General features: G+C 39.7%; 1 protein-coding gene across 2 annotated transcripts in view; it reads left to right on the forward strand.

The window, feature by feature from the left end:
* ESRP1 (epithelial splicing regulatory protein 1) overlaps positions 1-16811 on the forward strand; it is a 111999-nt gene that overhangs the window by 80908 nt on the left and 14280 nt on the right. Inside the window, exons 12-13 of one of the 2 annotated variants that reach the window (XM_082258325.1) lie at positions 3833-4031; positions 12153-12324. In XM_082258325.1, the coding sequence (XP_082114451.1) occupies positions 3833-4031; positions 12153-12324 (371 nt within the window). The remainder of the gene's footprint in view (positions 1-3832; positions 4032-12152; positions 12325-16811) is intronic. The other variant, XM_082258326.1, reaches the window with a different exon arrangement.

The raw sequence follows: 16811 nt of genomic DNA on the forward strand, positions 1-16811 counted from the left end.
ATAACAACTTGTGTACCTAATTGCATGAAACTGCTTGGGTATCCAGTTGCATGTGAACAGCCAATCGCCACCTATCAGCCTGTCATTGATTTGTACAGGCTGATGGCCATGGCTGATTGCACACACCTGCGCATTCCCACAGTGTACAGCCCAAATCAGGGACCGGAATTGGGTAGAAAGGTTGGACCTTCTTGTAGGGTTCTGTTGCTGTGCCTGTCCCTATTGTACATCTCTCTCGTCGTCTTTCGTTTCATTTATGGATGTCCGTGAAATGGGGATGCAAGCTGTAATAAAAAGGGGGATTTGAACCTTTTTCTCAGTGATATTGTTCCCATTAGGGCTATTTCACTATATCCTTGCTTTGCGGATAGTGGTCACTGAGAAGACACTGATTCTAAAGCAAGGCCATACATGGGTCAAATTCCAAAATAATAATTTTCTTAGTTATAAATAAAAGTTTGTTTGCATTTCCCACCATTAGTGGGCCGCAGCTACAGCCAACTTTTGTGTGTCCATCGAATTTGATTGATCAGGCATGTTGGAAAATTTTTGAAAAAACTAACCATTTTCTAATAAACTATGGGAGAATCGTGCGAGAAATATAACTGAAAAAGAAATGCACATGAGCGCAAGAAAATAAAGTTACCTGGAAAGAAAAGATGATTTCCGGCCATAAATTATTTTCGGTAGCAAATGGTGGTGAAATTGAAGGCTTGGTTGGTTGCATTTCAAATTCAATGGTGGCATTAGATTACAACATTTCTGATTTTTTAAATTAAATTCTACCCATGAATGGCCTGCATAACTCTTCCCAAAATGTCCAAAACCTAAATATTTTGGACGGAGTTGCACTTATCAACTTCTCATTGGCAACTGTAATATGCAAGATTCTATTAAAGTTTTGGAACAATAGTCTTCAGGACGTCCTTTCTGATCAAATTTATGCCCACATAGACATAATAATAAAAAAGACTAGAAATGCTGTCACCATCAAGTCATGGGCTGTGCAAGAAAATGTCTGCTTGCTTCCTCAGTCAGCAGAATCCAAAGACAATTCTTAAATGTTCATGATAGTCTGATGTTGCACTTCTGGTGGTTGTCCCCTTGCCCTTCAGCAAAGCTTGGCATTGGTGATCTTTCTAAACTGTGCTTCTAATTTGTAAAAATAAGTGACATAAATAACTGTACTACATGGGGTACTGCAATAGTTCTCCTCTGAGCTCTCCCCCAAGTTGGTCAAGTGCTCTAAGAAGGGGATGGTGTGGTAGCATCTGCCAGGCTGAATAACTATTATACTGTTATACCATTTGCCATTTGCTTCTGAAATGACTGAGTTTTAAGAAATGCCCCTGTAATAGTTGTAGGTGCTTTCAGATGTTTTGGTCTGTATATGAATTGTTTATCATAGGTAAGAATGCTGCAGCTCACACAAAGCTAGGAGGCTGCTCTGCCACCTTTTTCCAGTCCTGTCGGAGTACAATAAAACAATGCAGGCCTATTGTCTGGATCTGTCAATGTACACATCCCTGTGGCTCTAAACACAGGCACACAGCCTCTGCTGTACAACTATAGCAGACAGACGGAGAGATTAACTTATCCAAGGTCACAAAGAAAAGAACCTTAACTGGGCAACTCCCATTTACTTAATGACAAGAACTTTAATCATTATTTTAACATCCTGCCATAGTTAACACTTAGATTTATGTTACATAGCGAGTAGTCATGAAGGGGAGTGGTGGGGTTTGTAGGGAAAAAGGGACTGCCTTTAGCAGCTAAGGATATCTGTAAGTACAGCTATCCTTATGTAGTTGTATTGTATTTCTTGTAAAATAAAAATGTATTCTCTTGGCTTTGGATAGAAGAGGAATAGTAAAATCCCCCTTTTTTTTTTTTTTTTTTTTTATACTTTTGCTGTCCTTTTTAGATTCTTTCCGTTTCTTCTCTAGAGAATGAGTGCCCTACAAAGTGAAAGGAATTCCCCTCTTTGGCAGCTGCCATCAGATAAGGCATTCCCACTGCAGTATTTACGCTTGCCTCTTTTGCTGATGGAAAATGTAGGTTTTCCATGACTTTGTCCAAGTAACAGTGGTCATCTGGACAAATAGAGGCTTAATCTCCCCAATAGAAACTACTTTGATAGAAATAAAAATTGTAAGGTGGTCAAATGTTTCCCCACGCCTACAAAAAAAAAAAAAAAAAGTTTGATCAACACAGAAGTCAATATCCAAGAAAAGTTTGTTTCCTATGGGTCACTCGACTGTGCCCTACTGGATAAACCGGTTTGTCAGCCCTTCCTTTAACCACAATAAAGCGCTTCCTCACCTTTTTTTGTAGTGATTGCCCCTGTTCGATGACATGAAGAGAAGCCCATCCCTAGTCAGAGGATTCTGACTGGTAGAATGCCAATAGTGGATAGAGTTACTACATCTTGGAAAGCATGTACTACATCAACAGCATTCGTCTTGATTACATAATATCACCTAGTGCCTCACTTGCTGAGGAATCGGAGTAGTTTTCAGGCAGGGCTGCTTGAAAAACAGCAGTGAGCCCAGGGCAATGATAAAATGAATATGGCGTATCCGGATTATTGGTTTGCCCAGCTGGGAAAAATTATTCATTGTTTTTATTCAAAGGCTCTTTACAATGAGGGTTCCACTAAATTAGCTGTAATGAGCAGCTTTAGACCAATGTCCAAACTCTGCTCCAACGATTCCTTTTATCCCTTCTAACTGCCAGTGATGGTTTGAGTCCCAGTTTCTGGAAAAAGACTCAGGTTGGGCACCAGGGAGCTACAGTTTTAAATATAGTAAAAAGGCTTGACTAGTTATTGGGCTTTAACAGGTAGCAGCTACTGAGCAAACATGGGAATATAGTCCCTTCATACTGGATATAGCTTGGCAAATTATATATGCCAGGCAATTATTCTTAGGAATTAGTAGCCACACCTGTATTTTGCAATACAATTGCACTTTAAGGGAAATGGCTCTTCTATTCAACTGGCCCTTTATATACCAGGCGACAGTTTTATAGTTGAATTTTCTTGCTATTACTGTACAAGTGTAGTACAAAGTTTAGCTAGCCTGAATGTATCTAAGATGGTAGAGATTCCCCTTGCTTCCCATGTTGGGTCACTCACAACCATTTCACCTAGAGATGTTCTGAGGAAATGTGTGAATGAGGTCTGTTGTATAGTCAACAACCATTTTTTTTTTTTTTTCTGATCTTCCCAGGGAATAGCTGTGCAGGGGGATGTATCAGCAGTAGCCTCCCTTGTGCTTGGGAGTACTGACGCCTATGCTCCAGTGGGAAGAGAAGAAAACTGACTACACTGGAATGGATGTTCTTACATGCCTAGTGTGGTCTGTTTGAAGGATAACAAGGGGACAGGCAGGGTCACCATGTACTACATATACTTTAATAATTATTACGAAGTCATATTTTACCTGCAGCCAGGGATGCCAGCCATCCGTAAATATATGGACAATTTGTAAAAATCTGTGATTTTTTTGCAACTGTCAGTAAATGTCAGGGACTGATAGATTGTCATGCCGTGTTGACCTCTTAAGTGTAAATCCATAAAATGTCTTGTTATGGGTAGTGTTAGTGTTTCTATATTGTTTTGTACTGTTTAAATATTGATTTTGTTAGTTTTTAATAGGAGTTCTGTCATTTATTAGGTTGTCATTAAATGTTCCATGTTTTGTCAGTGAAAATGCAGCAAAAGGCAACCCTACCTGCAGCTATTAGCTCATGTTAAGGCTCAGATTTTATTAATAGCTAGTTGTATTTATTTTTTTGTTTTTTTTTCTCCCCCCACCCCCCCCCCCCCAAGGGCCGACCATCGGGAGACTCCTTTATTCAGATGAAGTCGGCGGAGCGGGCGTTTCTGGCAGCACAGAAGTGTCACAAGAAGACCATGAAGGACAGATATGTGGAGGTGTTTCAATGTTCTGCAGAGGAGATGAACTTTGTCTTAATGGGGGGAACTTTAAATCGCAATGGCTTGTCCCCGCCGCCATGTAAGTTACCATGTAAGTGTGGGCTTGAGGGTCTTGCCGCTTCTCTGCGCTTTGAGCTGGTAGGTGTTGGAACTGCTTTCCTTCCTGTGGGTATTTTGGGTCATCATTGGCTGTTTTATCGTGTTTACTTTTGTGAACATAAAAATCAACGATTCCAATTCTCTGGTGGTGAATGAGATTTCGGGAGCGCCGATGCGATGTCTATGGTATGTGTCTGCTGCCCTTTTAAAGGGGAACTAAAGCAAAAGTCAACAAATGCCATCCTACACTGTGGAGATTGCATGCCAGGTCATGGTTTTGGTGTGACACTGAAACACCTATTTGGTGTCTTCCATAATGCCTGAAATGAGCTGATTCAGTTGTTAACCCTGTTCTTCACCTGTCAACCATCGCAGCCACCGTTTCATAGTGATGCTCATTGGTGTGCAGTAAACCTTTTGAAACTCTACACTCTCGGCAGATGGGTACATTTTTAGCTGTTGGCCACACTCTCTGTACAGTTTATTAAAGTAGATCTGTCTTGAGAGATTTAGTTTGTTTAGTCCCTTACCTGGAACAAGCATAGTGATAAGGAACTCTTACGCTTTTTTTCTAGTACTCCTTTGCAACATGCTAATTCAGGTCTGTGACCCAAAAATATTAAAACCAGACTGACAACTATCGCTTTTCTAAAAAAAATGCCATGATTGTCAGCTGCAAGTCTCTTCTGACAGATGTAATTTAAAGTGTATAGCCTAAACTTTTAGTCTTAGGCTTTATGCATACTGGGCTTTTTAAACACACTTCTAGCAGGAGAAAAGTGGCTTCAAAAATGTGCCTAAGCCGTATTTTTGGAATTGTGTAGACGCCTCAAGTGCTTGGGCATTTGTTTATTTCACTGTGTCCATGGACACCTAATCCAACATAGAAGGGGCATTTAGGGGCAGAAAAAGTTACAGCTGCGGTGTGCATGAGGCCTTAGTGTAAGAGTTCAAAACCTTTTCAGTTTATTTGCTGTTGGTATTCCACTAGGGAGATTTCCCTTAATTTTCAATTGTAGACACTAATCATTAAGTGAGGGGAATTCCCTAATTGAGTAATTTCCCTTCATCTCTTGTTCTGGTGACACCTGTAAAAATATTAGATTTTGCCATCACCTTCTGTCTTGGTGACAGAATCTTGCTACCTGTGCTTTAACACCACTTTTTTTTCTTTTTTTCCCTCGCTCCGAAAAAAAACACTGTTCTACTTTGAAATGGCTGGTGTGTGGTTGACAGGTCTGGAGAGCAGCTCTGCAACTCTCCAAGCATGGTAACAACAAGGAAAGTAAAAGTTATTGCCTCAAAATGGTTGTAGTGTAAGGTCATGAATATGAAGAAATGGCAAACCAAACTTACTGTGTACCATTGGATGTTTTTGGATTTAGTTCCCCTTTAAGTCACTTTAGTAGACTAGAAGCTTTTTATCCAAAGCAAAGTGTGAAACTGCAAATCTTGATTCTTTCACTTTCAATGGATCTTGATAGCATATGTAGCCCTGCACAGAAATATATATTAGTTGGCATTGCACCTTTTAAATATTTTCTACGCTTTCACCAAATGCCATGCAAATCTACCTATTAATGACATAATTGAGCATCATATATTCTTTATTACGGTGTTTGCTTGCCTACCTGCATTGGGTAGAATTTCCAAACTCTTTAAATGAAACTTTAGCGTAGATTCTAATATTTGTGAACATGAAGTCCGCATTAAACCCCAACAAGGTGGTAGTAGTCACAAAACCACAAAAAATTAATGGATTTTTTTTTCCGAATTTAGCTTTTTAATCAGTTTGTGAATATATTCCCTCCTTGTATAAACCTAAAAGCTAGAGCAAACAAAAATGTAGAGGTTGCAGAGGAGACCCACAACCATATAGAACCTAATGTAAATAAAATTTGGTAAGTGGTTTTATATTTACAGAACTATGAGCGAACTTCTCTTAGGTTTTGGAGCGCCTTTACACCTATTGGCATAGAAACCATGAAAGTGATTGTATAAGGTGGTGTATGTGCTACTGATGGGGAGGGGGGGAAAGAATTGCACATTTTTGTTTTTGTGCGCACCTTCTCATAACATCCTTATATGCAGTACCTACAGCTGTCTATAAAGGCTTGATTTTCAAGGATGCTTGCTTTAGTTATCCTGCTCCCAAGTGGTGGTATTTACCACTAGTGTGGTTATAACACACTTTAGCATTATTTTAGGGCCATTATGATAAAAACATGGCATGCCCATTGACAAAGATGACCACGCAAGTTATCATTCCTTAAACTAACACCAGCTTCAGGTTGGGGGATAACTGACTTAAGCAGCCCATAGATTATGCAATTTTCTTTGCTTCCACCAGGGGTGGAAGCAAAGAAAATTGTGGTATTCCCCCATCAACAGTCGGTGTTGATGGGGGGGGGGGGGGGAGAAATCCCACCCACAGGGTTGTTGTCTTCTGCCAGTGGGGAGCCTTCCTGCCCGCAGAACACAATCACTGCAGGTGTCTAAAACTGCTAACTGTGATCGCATGCAAAAAAAATAAAAAATCACACGTTGGTTGTACAAAAGTCGATGGTGTATCAAATTCAGTACAATCAGCCTACCCATAGATGGATCTAATCTTGGCCAGTCCCTGCTGAACCAGCAGAGATTTGATCCATCTATGGCCGCCTTGAGACCAAATTCTCCTAGTCGTTTTATATGAGGGGTATATTTCTAGCAGGTGAATCTAGGGGCATTTGCTGGTCTTTCACCTGGCAAATTTAGGAAGGTTATAAACTTCCCCGGAAGCAAGTGGAGAGTGTGAATACAAGTGAGGAAATAAGACTATGAAATCAGATGTGCAGTAGGGTAAGCATGGCTGATCCAGATTAGGTCTGGTATTTGTAACGACGTCCCAATTCTAACTATGTAAAAGGGGACAAAAACGGAATAGCTCATGGATAACAGCAATGAAAAGAACAATTGCTTATCAATATACTGTATGTAAAAAGTCAAACCTTTATATAACTTTTCACCTTATCCAAACCGCTATTAAAAAAAAAAAAAAAAAAAAATCTTGAATCCTGCAAAAGTAAATAGTGCTGTGTGCATCAATTACCTTACTGCCCAATCTTGATTCCAAACACCATCAAGCCACCCTGCATTGTAATGGATCAAAGTCAGTTTCCTCTATGAGCCAAGTTACTTTCCTGCCTTAAGAACCAGGCATTTTTCCCTGCTCGTTCTCTTCTTTGGTACTGGTCCCCTCACTGCCCCATGGGTTTTCCTGCCTCTGGAGCCTGAGAGAGGATCTGATTGCGGCAAGTGTCTCCTCCACCAATAAAATGTCATGCAGGCAGTAATGTAGACATCTAAAGGCAAGACCTAGGAATAAAAAGAAGAAAAGTATTTTTACGTGACTGGCTTCAGGTAAGTAAAATGGGCATTTTGGGTAATTTTTTGTCTTTTTTTTTTTTTTTGTTCCTCTTTATATACCAGCATTTAGTTGAGGGAAAGGGAATGAGGGGAGGTGAAGGATGTTGCCAATATACTGTTGGACTTGAAAATCTATACCTGACCACTTAGATGAACTGTGGCCGGTTTTATATCTATACACTGTATCATATCAGTCACAGCTCGACAATTACATTTTTTTGCAGCAGGCTAGATCAGAATGCTTGTCAGATTGAAAACTTATTTGCCAGTATGACTTAAAAGGATGCCAAGTATCAATGATGGGACCACTTGGATCAATTGCTTCAATTATATTACCTGTTAGAGGTTCAAATTGTCATAGAAAAATTGCAATGTGACAATAGCAGGTTGTTGGGCAACTGCTATAATTCAGATGTGTTAAACACAGGATGTCTTCCAGCACCAAGTGATATTGGATGAAAAACTGCCTCAACTAAAAGTAATACCAAACTCTATAATATATCCTCATTAGCTACTGTAATAAAGTGACAGGTGATATATGGCAAAGAAAAGATCCATATGGCAGAATCCAAAATGGAGATACGCAAGCATAAGTAATGGTAGATCCCAGGGTACACAAGGCTGTGCGCAATTATCACTTTGCTTGTTTATTGGCCAACATATCCAGTAAAGTAGTTTGTAGCACAAAACCAGCAAGCGTGGCCGATCCATCATACGTAGTATTGATCAAACCTAATTTTTCTTTAAAAACAAGGTCATGACAATCTCAACTAAAGGTTGCATAACAAGCATCTGTATGTATGTCAAATCAGTGTAATCAAAGTTGTATATAAGGTTGGGCATAAGCCATCACAATAACAGGACAGGAAATCTCAGAATGCCCTCATCCCATTATGCATCAAATAGATGCATATTAAAGGTCTTTATAGTCAAGTAAACCCGTGTATCAAGAACCTTTATATGTTCTGATGACATAATCAGCATGCATTATGGAAAGTACAGCTGATTTCACTACTATGTGGATATATAATCCCAGGTTGATCTTTTCCTTCCCTGGTAGCAAAAGCACTGGATTAAATGCTATTCTGCGAGTTTTATAGATCCTCTGAGCATAACTGAACTGGAAGCTTTAAAGGGACGTCTATTTTGGGGGGAGAAGGAGGGGGGGGGCTATGCATGCATCGCATTTACCACGGTATTGATGCTAGCAACAGTGAATTTTTAGACAGAACTGTGCATCCAAATTATAAATATGGGGATAGAATTTCTTGATAAGTTATTCAATTTTGTCACTAATGTGACTTGGCTCAGTTAAAGTACAGGTGATAAAGGTGCTTTTGAGCTATGGCAAATTAATGGTAAAGTGATAATATGTAAAAGTGCATATGAAGCCCAAACTCCCTGCCCCCCCCCCCCTTCACCTCTAAAATGTTGGCTCCCCTCCCATTTTAACTTGGTAAAAGCAGTGACCAGGAAATGTAGAAGGGGGTTTCTCTCCATCAGGGAGGCAGACTTCAATAGGAAACTTGGTAAAGGGTCTAATTCTTCCCTACTTGTTAAGAGGTCTAATTCTTCCCTTCCCTAAAAAACAAAAAAAAAATGCCTTTACATACACAGTAAATATGGTAAACCTGCCCCTAGTCTCCATTCACACTACCGCGACTTGTCAGGCGACTTGTCAGCCTGACAAGTCGCGGTCCATGCAGTGCTACAGGACCCGTTCTAATAGGAGCGACACAAGTCGCTCCGACTTAGAAAAAGGGTCCTGTACTACTTCGGGGCGACCTCGGAGCGACTTGCATAGACGTTCATTATATGAAGTCTGTGCAAGTCGCTGTGCACGCGACTTCACAGGTCACCCCCGAAGTCGTTCCGCTTCAGTGTGAATGCGGTCTTACGGTTCGCTCTGCCTTATAATGGAATTATCCAGTTTCCTAAACAATTGAAATATCTTCACTTTTTTTTTTTTTATTTAATATATGAACGCAAAATACAGGCAACCAGAGAATCTAGAACTCTTGCGCTGCGTACTCTGGACATTGGGAGTTTATTTCTGATAGGTCAGAGGATTTGCAGGTGGCCAGGCAACTAGTATTTTCAGAAAGTTAGCAGTAGCATTATTTTACTTTGAGTATCATTTGGCTCAGAGTATAGGATTTCCCTGAAAGTGATTCCTTGCCATAATTTCATTTTAAACCCAAACTTTCATTTTTTGACAGTCTGGTGTATGGATTCATCTCCTGTGCTGAAATTGTTTGCTCTGATTTCACTGCACACTGTGTGATTCCTACAGTGTACATCAGAAGCTGCAGCAAGTTGGGTAGAATCCTCATATGCATGTTACTTGGTGTGGGCATGGGAATAGCCACCCCTCCTGTCTACATCCACCCATTAGGGCTTGAGAGGAGTAATGATGCAGGGTGCGATGAGTTATTAAAACAGAAATGACTGGTTAAACCTTTAAGTAATATTTTTTTCACCACTACTTTTCCTATATAATATTCAAATTTGCAAATGCAATAAATTAATGGTTGGATAAAATGATTAGTGTAGAAAAACATTTAGTTTAAAAAAAAGTTATATGTGTGTGTAATAAATAAATATATATAATATAATGTGTGTGTGTGTGTATGTGTGTGTGTGTGTGTATGTATGTATATGTGTGTGTATGTATGTATGTATGTATATATATGTATATATATATATATATATATATATATATATATATATATATATAATATGCTGTGCCAGAGGTGGATGCCCGTGCTGCCTGGGGCAATTATCTCCAATGTCGGACCAAAAGGGCGATGAGGACAAAGTGATTTGGTTCCAAATTAGGGACAGTTGGTAGCAGTGCTCTGTGTGACTCGCTGTGCGCTATATGGCCAAGTCAACCTATTGTCTGATAAAACTTGGGTCATCCTTTTTGTCCTCTGCTCTATGGTTCTGTTCTCAGAGTAATCTTAATCCAGTGCTTTTTATTTTAAAATCTCTCTCTCTCTCTCTCTCTCTCCCTCTATCTATATATATATATATATATATATATATATATATATATATATATATATATATATATATATATATATATATATATTATTTTCAGGATTTGAATACCTTCATCCATATTTATGGGCCAGCTTTATACATGTTGTATAGTGATTTAAAAGCTTCAGTATTTGTACCCTGTGAGTCCAATGCTTTTATAGTGTTATTTAATGAGTTCAGATAAAAATGAGTTTTATTATAATTCATTCTGATCAAATATAGCGAATGCGGAATGCCCCTCTTGCTCTACAAAAATAATTGGGGTCCCTCTGTGGACAGTTAGGTGATGAGCCATCTAGTTGCACCTGGCTTACTGCCTATGCAATTTGACATGGTGTATCTGTAACAAATGATTATCTACTGTACTTGTACCATACTAAAATCTAGTTAGAAAATTAAGTTTGTGTTGACAAGCTACTTGTCGAATGCTGCATTTTCAAGTTAAATGCATGCATTTTAATGGAAAACCTAATGCTTGACAAAAGTCTGCATTTGCCCTTCTTTGCCTGCTGTGCTGCTGACCAGCTTTGCCTTTGCTGTGCAACATGAAGCAGCTTCTGAACTGCCATGTGTACTGCTTCTATAAAGTCAGTGGGATTTTGGTGACTTGCATTTGACTTGTGCTCAAATGCCTATCAACATGAGCTCTAAAGAAGGCACCAACCTTCCAATGTCTTTCAGAGCACCACAAGCTCTGTCAAATACAGACTTGGAAGTAGCCTTGCCAGACACAAGTATGGTACTGCAAATATTGCATGTGAGCTCAATGGCTGTTATCCTTATTCTTGCTACAATGCTTGCCAAGTCCCTGACCTGGCACAAGCATTCGGCAGTGAAGTGTTGACATCTGATTGTCATATGCTTGTTCCAGGTCAGTGATTGACTAAGCTTGCACTTTCAAAAAAGTCATCAATGACTAGTTAAGCTTTGCAGAATCAAGTCTGGCCCACCCACACATCATAGATAGTCCCTTAAATCACTAAGTAATAAGGTGCAGGAAGAGGCTATTGCTTAGTTTTGCAAGTTAGTATTTACACTTTTGGCCTGAGGTCAGGAGATGCCCCCTGGTACTTGCAAGCACACAAATATATTGGCCTATATAGAAAGGTATCACAGCGTCATCACCCATTGTAGCAAGCCAGGTTTGTTTGCCCTGGGTCTCTGCAGTGCCCTACTAAATCAGTGTCAATAACAGCACTTAATCTGTTCTTCTCTTGTTGGCTTTGCGTGGTTCATTGAACATTTCAGAGGAGCTAAATATTATGATACAGTTTTGGGCATCATCAGGTATCCGTATCGTAGCCTACATGCATAACTTTAGCCAGAATGTGTTGTCCAGATATTACAAATGTTTGCTTGATCTCAATTACTTGTCTCACTCTGACTAATGGCTTCAGTGCAGCTATAAACATATTCATGTTTTTTTAAAATATATACAGTGGGACTCTGCTATAGGGAGTTGAAAACATTTATTTGGTTTTACACACTGGATGTGGTTACAACTGTTAGATAAGAACAAATACAACTTTTTTGATACATCTGAACAAGATGTGTTTTATTTTGGTGCCAATTTTCTAAATTGGTCCAGAACCAGGATTTTAGAGGTTCAGAATATGAATAAAGTCCTATCCTTTGTAATTTCTTGTGTTTCTTTCAATAGGTCTGTCTCCTCCATCATACACGTTTCCTGCACCGACAGCCGTAATTCCAGCTGAGGCTGCCACCCTGTACCAGCCCTCCCTGCTCTTGAATCATCGGGCCCTAGCACCAACAGCTGCATATTACCCAGCCGGAGCTCAGCTCTTCATGAACTACACTGCTTATTACCCTAGGTAAGCTTTTTCAAAGATCAGAATTTGTTTTTATAAAGGAGAATGGTATCTCAACTTATTATAACTGTGTATGAATTGTGTATTTATTTCATGTTTACCATCAGTCATCAGCAGGTGGCGATCCTAAGAAATAGATGCCTGTTTATTCTCAATAACCTTCTTCACTGAACTGACCTAATCTAGCTCAGACCTTCCTTTATAAGCCTTTAACAGCCTGGTACCTTTATACAGTCAGATTAGTGAAAGGTGTCAGACTGGTTACGATTGGGTTACTGTACTTTGCTTTATTTCTTGTTTCTTTTTGTAAGCTTTAGGTGAAAATAATAATGGCTTTCCCCCTGTACCGTGGGAGTGTTTTACAGGCCTTGTTCTTCTGATACACCACGTTCCACCATGCACCCCTTTGAATAACTTTAGACCAGGCCTTCGAACAGTTCAAGAAACTTTTCTGTATGCTCCTAAACATTACAGGTCAAAGCAGACTCAGTCCTCCTCACTAAGCTATAGCTGCCCAAGCTTCCCTTTTTTCAGGTGTCAGTCCAAGACAGGCAGAGTCCAATAGTGAATAATCCCCTTGGGTGAAAGATGGACATGGCTCCAGGCTACATCTTTCCCTGTGATCTGCACCTACTTGTTTCCCATGCAGTCCCACTCACTCTTCGAGCTCGGCTTCCCTTCTCCTCCTCATAGACCATGATGGAGGGCAAAGCCTGGGAAATGGGAAGACCCAAGTTTAACCCTTCCCTAGCCTGGGCAGCAAATCTCTCTAATAGGCACCTGCCTACAAGTAGACTTTTAAGCAAAACATGTCATCCATTTTAAACATTACAAAGTAAAACTTCCTGGTACTTAATGAAACCATTCTCTTATATTGAAAGCTACTAGACCTTTCTACTTTCTCACGTAAGCAATCACTGGTTATCTGCTTGTTTGAACTTAATTTATCTTGTAATTGTCCTATAAAGTTTGAGAAGTTTTTGGCCTGGCTGGCTGACGTGTCATCTGCTGAATAGCTCCCAATAATTCTCTAACTTTCCCTTCCCTTTGGCCCCCAGAAGGAATCTCCATGGCCAATCAGGGCAATTTTGTACAGGACAATGGTCAGTGAGGAATGAACCTTAGCCCCATAATAGGGAAATGTGAGCCCTTAAAGTAACTGTGGTGGCACAGTAAAGCCCAGAAAAGTCCCCTGTAAATGAAAAGGTATAATGCTTGCCTCTTTTGCCTCTGCATGGTATCTTTGCTCTCTGTATGCACTGTGGCTGTTGCAGAATCTTCTGCATCACACAGTTCAGGACCCGCTACTCTAGGAGACAGGCATGCAAAATATCTTTTCCAGGGCCCTTTACAGCTTTTGGTTTTATTTTGCAACGACTTCAAGTCTCTTTTAATATAGTGAACCCCCAGGATCGTAATAATACACAGAAAATGTTCTTCTGACTAACAAAGTAACTGAGGTGTCTTCTCAAACATTTTTCAATTTTAAAATAGTAATGTTTCCTACAACGTTCTACGCATAAGTAAAGCATTCGTTTTTTGGCGTCAGTTTTTTTTTTTTTCTGTACTTATTTAAACTGATACTCCCGTGCAGTGTTAATTTTGTCGACTAAAACGTTTTCGTCGACTAAAATTAAAACAATTCAGATGACTAAAATACGACTAAAACTAAAATGGCATTTTAGTCAAAAGACTATAACTAAAACTAAATCGAAATTTGCTGCCAAAATTAACACTAGAGCATGCTTAAAGCTTAATACCATAAATAATAACATATTAGATTTTTCACTCCAGGACCAGCGGTAGTATATCAGTTTGGAAATTGTAGAGAAATGCTTAAATAATGCATTACAATTGAACTACACCCATTCGATTTATGATGACTAAAATGTCCTGGAGTTTTAGTCGAATAAAATGTCCTGGAGTTTTAGTCGAATAAAATGTCCTGGAGTTTTAGTCGAATAAAATGTCCTGGAGTTTTAGTCGAATAAAATGTCCTGGAGTTTTAGTCGAATAAAATGTCCTGGAGTTTTAGTCGAATAAAATGTCCTGGAGTTTTAGTCGAATAAAATGTCCTGGAGTTTTAGTCGAATAAAATGTCCTGGAGTTTTAGTCGAATAAAATGTCCTGGAGTTTTAGTCGACTAAATATGACTAAAACTAAAACACTTGCAGAAGACTAAAATGGGACTAAAACTAAAATGCCATTTTTGTCCTAAGACTAAAACTAAATTGAAATTTGCTGCCAAAATTAACACTGCTCCCGTGTCAACACCACTAATTCTTCTATTAGTAGAAGTGGACAGTTCGCAGAGACTTAGTAAATTACATTACATAGCCTAACACACCAAGAGAATGTATGAAGAAAGCAGTGCACTTTGTAACAATATATTTACGTTCAAGGGCATTGGGGAAGCAGTAAGTGGGTTATGGGTGAGTGAGCAGCAGTAAATCTCTTGGAGTAAAAGCTTCTGTAATGAGCAGAAATCTTTCAAGCTGCCAAACAGTTGCCCTGGAGTTAAAATAGTTGTGTGCAAGGTCAGCCTTCCTTTCTTAGCATTCTGCAGCTCGGTAAAGCTTTAAGAATGTAACCAATGCAGAAAACATTGCTGTACTTCTATCATTTCTAAGATGATGATGTGTAGCCCAGCATGCCTGCTTATAAGCTTAGATTCTGAGATCTGTAATTTACTTGCCATGACGGGTGTTCAATGACCATCCTAAATGGACATGTCATATAGCTTTACCATTGATGATAAATGTCAATGTAATTTTTTAGTACAAAACCATTTTGTAATAAATTATTCAGAAATTGGCAGAGAACGGTCTTGCTGGATTATGGTAGAAGTCACAGGGAAGGTGTTTGTAGTTTAAGCAGGGCAAGTTTTAATTACCAGCCCCTTCAAAAAATCTACCTTCAGAACTATTCTCCAATTAAAATATTTACAAGGAATACCCATAAACCAAATACCAATTTTAAGACCTCTATGCTCCTATTACTTGGAACAGTGTATGCATTTTTAATATCTAAAGCAGTGTTTTCTTTTTCCCGTCAAGGCACCCTTTAAAACTATGGACGATCTCAAGGCACCCCATTCTTAAATGTCAAAAACTAAACGAATAGCTTAACATATAGCTGCAGCATCCATACACATAGAACACCCAATATTAGAGGTGATTTATTCTTTCAAAGCAAATGCACGTTTGTACGCTTGTACTGACCAGTGTTCCAGCATCTCTTCCTCAGTTCCTCTCCCCCCATGCAGTTAACACTGATCCCAGCGCTGACAATAGGGGGGGGGCTTTTTTAGACAGGGATGCTGTACAGGTGCTCGATATTCTCCTTATCGACCAATGACGTCAGCAGTTGTTAGGATGCTGATGGCTGGTGCCCAATGCAAGACCAGGCAAAATGGCTTGTTGCCTATCGGGGCAATTCATAACACTGTGGTGTCAGTGCACTGAAAAAAAAGTGCAGCATGTTGTGCCACATTTTGTCATGCATCCAAAAGCACTTAAAGCGGACCTTCACCCTCTTCCTCATGTTGCTGTCATTCCACCCCACCTCCCATCCTGCATAAGTTTCAAGTCCAACCCTGCCTCCCCATGCGTGTCATTCACCTTGGGTGATTGACACACATCCTGCCCGCTGTGCCTCCAGGAATTTAGCCAAGTGTTAAATTTGCTGGCATACTAGGAGTTAAGTCTAAAGAGGTGCATACCACCTTGTGGACATATCTTTCCTTTACAGCTGACAGTTTTAAGAGCTCTGGGAATACAGCTATCATTATACTCCTGAGGCTCTGACATAAGACTCAGTGTTCTCACACACCATATCTCTGCCTACCCCTCCTCTCAGCTGTTCAATTACTGAAGCTTTTGTATTCTGTGAATTAACTCGCCTAATGCAAAGCGATCTGTGACTGGGCAGGAGGAAGGGAGTGGCAGGTATAGTGGTTGCATGCAACTCTGCAGCCTCAGGAACTTAAACCAAGCGGGTACAGCACGGGAGTGCCAGAAGCATTGCAATAAGGGTACTCCAGGCACTCAGAAAAAATGTAAACTGTAAAATAGAGAAGCCCACAAGGTGGGATGCACTTCAAAACCAACACATTGTACAAAGTTGAGTTCCTGGAGTTCAGCTTTAAAAAAAAATCTTTGACCTTTCAATACAATTTGCGTAAAATTAAATCTTACGATGTTCCATGATCAGCACATATGTCATTCTACAGCACACTAGTGTCTGTGTTCTGGCACAGCTGCTGGTGTGAACAGTCCCCAAAGAATTCATCTTATGGTGAATATTAAACCTCAGTAAAATAGCGGTTTCAGAGCAAACACCGTTCCATCCATCAATCATTTTTTTCCAGGTTTTAGGATGGAAATTTTTATGTACTCTGGGCTACAAAAGTAATTTATTTTGTTCACCGACAGGCACAGCGCTCCGTAAATCATAACTAGTGGGTTATATTGCCTCCTCCATGAGTAGAT

This window comes from Pelophylax lessonae (genome assembly GCF_965119305.1).
Source record: "Pelophylax lessonae genome assembly, chromosome: 5".
Classification (NCBI taxonomy): domain Eukaryota; kingdom Metazoa; phylum Chordata; class Amphibia; order Anura; family Ranidae; genus Pelophylax; species Pelophylax lessonae.